Raw genomic sequence first — 7,500 nt, 5'->3', positions numbered from 1 at the left:
GCTGTGAGAGACAGAAGGCGGCATTCACAAACATTTTCCTAAAGTTGTCTCATTTTTCTCTGAAGAATGTCGCCATCAGCATTTTGCAAACCTATCCTTTGACCAAAAGCCCCGTTATGCAACTCATGCTCCTTATGAAATGTCTGCATAGCCACAGCCAAAAAAAAAAAAAATCCATGCATATAAAGTAGCAAATCTCAGCTCAGAAGGCATTGATCAATGTTGTATTACGATGAAAACGTTCTTGATGACCAAATGTGTTTGTTTGCACATTTGATGCGTGAGGATCGATGCTGTTGAAGCCTGTTCTAAGCGGTGAGGCGGTGCAGAAGGCTAGCTGAGGCTGTTCGCCCCATCGCTGTGTCCCAAGCTAACAGATAGCCTGTCTCTCTCTGCTGGCTGTTTGGCTGCTGCTCCCTGGCTGTGTTTGTGTCCCTTTCAGAGAATTGAGAAGCAGGCCTGGCAAAATACCTTCCTGCCATCTCTGGTGCCAGCGCAAGACAGCTCGCCGCCCACAAAGGAAGAATTTGTGTTTGTGTGTGTGTGTGTGTGTGTTGTGTTGGATTGTATGCTGGCAAAGTGTCTGGTTGCCAGGGTGTTCTCAGGCTGTTTCCGTGCCCGCTCTGCCAGCCCTGTGTGCATGCGTGTGTGTGTGTGCATGTGTGTGCGGTTTTTGTGTGTGTGTGTGTGTGTGTGCACCAGCTCTGCGGTGGGTCATGACTCAAAGGAAGGATTCAGAACACACGGTTCTGAACTCAACAGAAGGCCCAAGGGACAAATACAACTCAGCACACTGCTTCTTCCTCTGCCTTTCTCTCTCTCTGCCCTGCCCTCTCTCTCTCTCTCCCCCTCTCTCTCTCTCTCCTCTGTCTCTTTCAATCCTTTCATCATCTCCTCTTTTCTCCTGCCTTTTATCTCTGCCCCTCATTCTCCTGCCGTTCGGTTTACGCGTGTGTGTGTACCGGCGTGCGTGCGCGCGTACATATTTGCGTGTGTGTGTTCAGCGCTGCCAAATAAAGGGATGGTTTTAGCGACGTGCACCAATGTCACACTCTGTGCCTCATAACACAGGATGAAAAAACCCGTTTGATCACGCTCTCCTTCCCCCCCCCCCCCCTCCCTGCTCTGTCCCCCTTCCCTCTCTCCCTCCCCCCCCTCCCTCCCTCCATCAGAGTAACTGCGGGGAGGTGTTGCGTATCCGCCGGGTGCTGATGAACTCGCCGGAGATCGTGTCCATCGGCCTGGTGTGGGACTCTGACCACTCCGACCTGGCAGAGGACGTCATCCACAGCCTGGGGACCTGTCTGCGTCTGGGGGATGTAAGGGGCACGCGCACACACATACACACACACACACACACACACACACACATGCTCTTATACACACAAGCGAGCACATGAGCATGCCCGCCCGAACACACACTCAGACACAAGCACAAATGCAGAAACACCGACACAGGTATATCATAAAATATGTTAATATATTTATGATATACACTGTATATGTATTACAGAAGCACACATACCTACGTACACATGCAGACACACACACACACAAGCTGTACACAAACACACACCCACACACACGTGGAGAGGCACACACAAAGGGCCCTATTTTTGTGCCGGCACAGATCAAGCGCAGAGGTAATTTTGCTCGGCGCAAGCAGATTTTTTCCCCGCCTGTTTGTTAATGTCGTGGCTTGCAATGACATCGCTTGCACCAAAATGGGCAGGGAGCGCACTGAAGGGGAGTGTCGATACACGTCAGGTGGTGCAGTGCAATTTTGGTGTTACGGTCCTTCGCCTTCGCCTACTCAGACCACGTCTTAGCGCAGACGCAGGTGTTCTGTGCTATTTTCTTGGCTTTAGTTTGCAGAGGCGCACGCACATAGACCCTCCAAAATCATATGAACCCCTTTTATATATGTTATGCTAGCCTGGTTCACTTTGATACAAATTCCTCAACCAAGTGGAAACAAGTGTGTGTGTTTTTTTTAGGAAAAAAACACAAATCCACAATTCTCTCTGGATAATCGAAATGTAAACAAGATTATTATGGGGAGTTGTCAGTTTTAAACAGACTATTGCTTTGCTGCATGTAAACACAGCCAATTATGACTAACTGAATGGAACCACTTTAATAAGTAAAACAAACGACAGGCATCTGACAAAATATTGGAAACACATTTTATTGTACTTGTAACTGCACGCTGTTACGTGAATCATTGTCTTCCAGCATAAAACTGTCGGTGCGCATCATTACACACAGAAAACATGATGACCAGGCTTGCAATATCTCCAGAAATGTGAATTCAGGGACATCATCTGCCCTTGGTGGCATATTTGGGGTGCTGTATATTCACACCTTGTGACTCTGCACCTTCTGGACAAGAACATTGCAGAAGCTGGTCTGGACTCTCAGAATCTGGACTCTCCTCTCCATTATGAAACTGTCAGGAAGTACACTGCTTTTAAAGGGGATGAGAACAGTTGATGTGGTTGGCCATGACTGATGCCAGCCCCTACCACACCTACTGATGATGTATGATCCAAACCCCTTTTACAACTAAGACACACACAAGAATGCATGTCCAGACACACACACACACACACACACACACACACACACACACATACACATGCATACCAAAAATCAAACACAAGCACACATGCGCAGAGACACACACTCTCAAAGGCACATACAAATACACAGATGCACGGACACACACACTTACACGCACCACACATACAAATACACACATGCAGCACATCCTGATAACCCGTGCCAATCCCCTCCCAACACACACACACACACACGCATAAGCTGTAGCCTAACACATGCATACACACGCACAAATACACACACACACAGACGCCAGCAAACACCCTGAAAACCACACATCAGACATACGTAAGTAACTCACACGTCACGTTACATCCACAGACTCTGCTTCTGCTAGTGTCATTTAAAGCTTAGGCTACAATCCCCCCGTCACATGTCACAGATTTCACACCACACACACACATTCACGCGTACAACCCCTGATACGCTGTCACACGACTGACTAATGTTAATGCATTTTAATGCCTGCCACTGTAACCCGTCTCCAGCGGCGTTCTGAAATGATATCTATGAATAATGGATCAATGAATATGAATATGTGTTATATTGAATCATGTTTTCCTTCTATCTTCCATCTTCTTGGCCTGCTGTTCCGTCTCTCGTTTTCAGCCCGCTGTCGTTAGACAATGCTAGTCTTTAGATACGAGTCTGATTTCTGTTTTTGTGTTAGTCAGTCTCTCTCTCTCTCTCTCTCTCTCTCTGTGTCTTTCTCTCTCTCTCTCTCTCTCTCTGTCTTTCTCTCTCTCTCTCTCTCTCTCTCTGTCTCTCTCTCTCTCTCTCTCTCTCTCTGTCTCTCTCTCTCTGTCTCTCTCTCTCTCTCTGTCTCTCTCTCTCTCTCTCTCTCACCTTGTGTCCTCTATCTCCTTTCTCTCTCTTTCTCCTATTCTGCTTTGCTGTTACTCTCTTTCACTTTGTTACTCTGTTACTCTATTACTTAGATCAGATTAGATTAGATTAAATTAGATTAGATTAGATTACACTAGACTTTAATGATCCCTATGGTCCATTGCTGCAGCAAGTAAAAATAGGACATCAAAATAAGAACAGGATATAAATAAGAATATAGCAAAAGGAGGTTGTATAAACATACTCAAACTGGCAACTCAGACACTCAGACATATTAAGTAGGAATGTGTTACTGAAAATGTGTGAAAAAGTATGGATTCCAGCACTCACAGGATGTGCGAAACAGCAGCGGTACTATCCGCAGCAGCAGAACTTACTGAGACGTAAGATCAATGTGAGATGTGTGCATCATTTGTGCATTAAAAGGTGGCAAATTATAACATTTATAAAAAGCAATATCAGTGCATGTGCAGTAAATAACAATGAGAGGAACATGAGAGTATGAGAAAGGACAGTATGTGAAGGATTACAGCATATATATACTGGGGTGTGCAAAAATGTGCTTGTATTCACATTAACTCCACTGTCTCTTTCTCACTTTCCCTCACCCCCCATACACCTCTCCCCTTCCTCTCCCTCTCCCTCTCACTCTCTCCCTCACTGTCTCCTCCCCCTCCCCTCCTCTCTCTCTCCCTCTCTCTCTCTCTCTCTCCCTCTCTCTCTGTAGTTGTTCTACCGTGTGACGGAGGAGAGGGCTCGCCAGGCGGAGCTCTACTTGGTGGGCATGGTGTGCTACTACGGCAAGCACTACTCCACCTTCTTCTTCCAGACCAAGATACGCAAGTGGATGTACTTCGACGACGCCCACGTCAAAGAGGTGAGACTCAGTTTGGACTCTGCATACTGTGGTTTAACACCGGGGGGAGGGGGGGGGGAGGTGTATGTGCGTATACGTCTTTTGCTACTCGTCCCTACGGGAGCAGGGACGTTAGGAGCTACGTGCTGCATGGTCCTTTTTTTGTAGCAGCTTGGGGTCGATTATGTGTTTATGGTTATGATCCCTGTGCATGTTAGGTTTTGATGCAGGCTGCAGTGCTACAACTGCTCTTACCTTGTAATGCTGTGTGATTAAAGCATGAATTATGTTTTGGGATGCTTAAAGCGGTGTCAAGTTTCTTGCTGTGCAGAATAAATAGAGGGAACCGTGGCTTGTTTGCTGTATGAAAGTGTCATATAAATTGAACCTGAACTCTATATGTCCTTGATCATTCTGTCAGTCACTGCACACTGAGGATCATCTGAGATTATTATGCTGCTGAAGAAGTGGGATAATATGATATTGATAATGATATACAGCAGCACGGGGTGTTTGTTCTTCTGTTGACCTTCTACTTTTGGTGGAATATGTGTAATGTTATATCTTAAAAGGGATTGCTTTACTTACTGAATGTGTGTGTGCGGGTGTGTGTGTGTGTGTGTGTGTGTGTGTGTATGCGTTTGTGTCTGTGTGTGTTTGTGTGTGTGTTTCCCCCGCTGCACCTCCAGATCGGCCCTAAGTGGAAGGACGTGGTGTCCCGCTGTATCAAGGGCCACTACCAGCCCCTGCTGCTGCTCTACGCTGACCCCCGCGGGACGCCGGTGGTATCGCAGGAGAGCCCCAACCCCTGCTCCGGCTCCAACCCGCAGCTGGATCTCCAGCACTGCAGCAAGGCCGGCTACGACAGCGAGGACTCCGGTACAGCAAAGATAACACGCCATACATCAGATAAAATCAGATTACTTTGTGTCTATCGTCCGGCAGCGCGCAAAGTTACGGCTTCAGAGCCCCGACCTTCAACCTCATAATCCAACTTCTGTTTTCATATGCTGCAAAGCCTGGACTTGTTGTCCTGCCTTTCACAGTAAACATATGGAGGATATCAGAGGTCACAGGTCAGCGTTCTTGATTCACTCTGCTCTGTTTCTCTCTTTGTCATCCCCCCCTGTCTCTCTCTCTCTCCTTCTCTCTCAGGTCGGGAGCCGTCCATCTCCAGCGACACTCGCACGGACTCGTCAACGGACAGCTCCAGCCACCGCGCCTCTCGCAGCCGCTCCCTCCACCAGTCCACGGGCAGCCACCTCTCCAGCGAATCGCAGACCACGGTGGTCTGTAACCACGACATCGGCACCCCCCCGCACGGCGCCGACGCCGGAGGTAATGCGGCACTCACGTCCCAGTGTGGCAAAGACCTGATTTCTCTGACTTCTGACCCACAAGACAATTCCTCTAGTAGGGATGGGACGATATGCTTATCTCACGATACGATTCGAGACGCGATGTGGGATTCACGATTCGATACAAACACAAAGACTGACTGTGCAGAATTACGTTTATGTCTGAGCCTCAAATCTTTCTATCGATGGCTTTGGCTTGCCAGAATGTAAACTATTTAAAAATGTCATTACAAAGTGCAAAAAAGCGAGCTTGTGAAATTGTGATGGGCAAGCTGTTTGCGATATATTGAATTTCGATATATCATTCCATCCCTATCCTTTAGGGATTGATATATTGATTTCAAATGAAACAAACAAACTGAACAATTTTCATCACATACTGTAAGTCATTTTGTAATACATGAACTCAAATGTATGTGCATCTGTGTTTGAAACAGCTGATAAGGAGCAACCAAAGTTTGTCCACAGAAAACTTCTGTCATGACATCTTGACAGCTTCAAACAAGTTCAAATGTGCGAACACTTCCAATCATTGCTTTTAACCGTCGAGGGTTAATCCGTTATGACGTGAATGCAGCATAAGCAAGTGAACGTAGCTTTGTGCGGGGAGTTCAAAGCAAGTGCTACAGTACGGTACATACATACAAGAAGTAGCAAATAAAGGTCAGTTCTCAAGTTTGAGTTGAAGTTAAGCTCCTGCCTTTCTATCGTCGTCTGCCTTTGTTCTTGTGCTTCATTACTGCAGACTCTTCAGGTTGTGTGCCTCGTTAGTGGTTATTCTCATATTTACTTGCACTGCTGCCTACATAATTGCCCCCTGTGGGATAAATAAAATGTTATTGGATTTACTTTCTCCTTTCTCTCTCTCTCTCTCTCACGTTCAGAGTCAGCAGTGGAGGGTCCTCCCCGCCCTCCCTCTCCTCCTCTGCAGGAGTACAAGGAGACGGCCGTGTTCCTCCTCTCCTCCCGCCGGCCGCTCACCTCCTCCTCCTCCTCCTCTCGTCCCCTCTCCTCCTCCTCTTCCTCGGGGGTGGGGGGCTGCGAGGGAGGGACCGGGGGCCCCCACTGGGAGGATGAAAGCACCAGCAGCGAGAGCAAGTCCAGGTACGGGGCTACCGCATAGAACTTAGAACCTAAATTCCCATTCAAACCATGCAAACGTCTGTTTTGTATGTTATTGATATCAACTTTTACATATTTGGCCATCTCTTTTATATATTTGGCCTTCTATGCAGTTAGCTGTACCCTGCAAGTAACCAGATGACCTGTATGTATCTATAGTCAGCATTTTCCTGATGATATCTGTCTAGCAAGAGGAAAAAAAAACCATATTCATTTCACACAGCCACACAGCACATTTGCTGCTGCACTAGAGATGTCCTATTTAGTCTAACACTATTGAGTTTAAGCCTATTGTACCTAGGGACCAGGGGAATGCACTGTTTTGCACTGCAGTGCTATATTCCTGTAATATCTTGTGTAACACTCTCTGCTCCCCTCCAAACTCCCATTCTCTCCTCCGACCATCCATCCATCCATCCATCCGTCCGTCCGTCCATCTGTCCGTCCTTCCTGTCCTCCTCTGTAGTTCTTCTGGAGGGCGCTACAGGCCAGCCTGGAGGCCCAGAAGAGAGGCCCTAAATATTGACAGCATCTTCACCCGGCACAGAGGCTCCCCGCTGGGCTACAGCACCCTGCCTGGTCCCCCTCTCCATCTGGAGCCCCAGGACCCCCTCCTCTCGGCGGGACCCGCTCCCCCCGCACAGCAGGGGCTGGCGGAGGTGGCGGGAAGGAGGGAGATGGGGGACGCGGAGCCGG

At 47.9% G+C, this 7,500-nt stretch overlaps 1 protein-coding gene across 1 annotated transcript in view; it reads left to right on the top strand.

Annotated features, from left to right (window-relative positions):
- Window positions 1–7,500, top strand: part of usp54b (ubiquitin specific peptidase 54b) — a 36,311-nt gene that overhangs the window by 17,830 nt on the left and 10,981 nt on the right. The window contains exons 7-13 of the mRNA XM_078290915.1: window positions 1,173–1,319; window positions 4,196–4,345; window positions 5,014–5,203; window positions 5,480–5,662; window positions 6,567–6,786; window positions 7,271–7,378; window positions 7,410–7,500. The exon at window positions 7,410–7,500 is cut by the window's right edge and continues 170 nt beyond it. Coding sequence (XP_078147041.1) covers window positions 1,173–1,319; window positions 4,196–4,345; window positions 5,014–5,203; window positions 5,480–5,662; window positions 6,567–6,786; window positions 7,271–7,378; window positions 7,410–7,500 — 1,089 coding nt within the window. The remainder of the gene's footprint in view (window positions 1–1,172; window positions 1,320–4,195; window positions 4,346–5,013; window positions 5,204–5,479; window positions 5,663–6,566; window positions 6,787–7,270; window positions 7,379–7,409) is intronic.

This window comes from Centroberyx gerrardi, chromosome 20 (genome assembly GCF_048128805.1).
Source record: "Centroberyx gerrardi isolate f3 chromosome 20, fCenGer3.hap1.cur.20231027, whole genome shotgun sequence".
Taxonomy (NCBI): Eukaryota; Metazoa; Chordata; class Actinopteri; order Beryciformes; family Berycidae; genus Centroberyx; species Centroberyx gerrardi.
The sequence above is the reverse complement of the archived record's forward strand: the minus strand, read 5'-3'. Positions and strand labels throughout refer to the sequence as shown.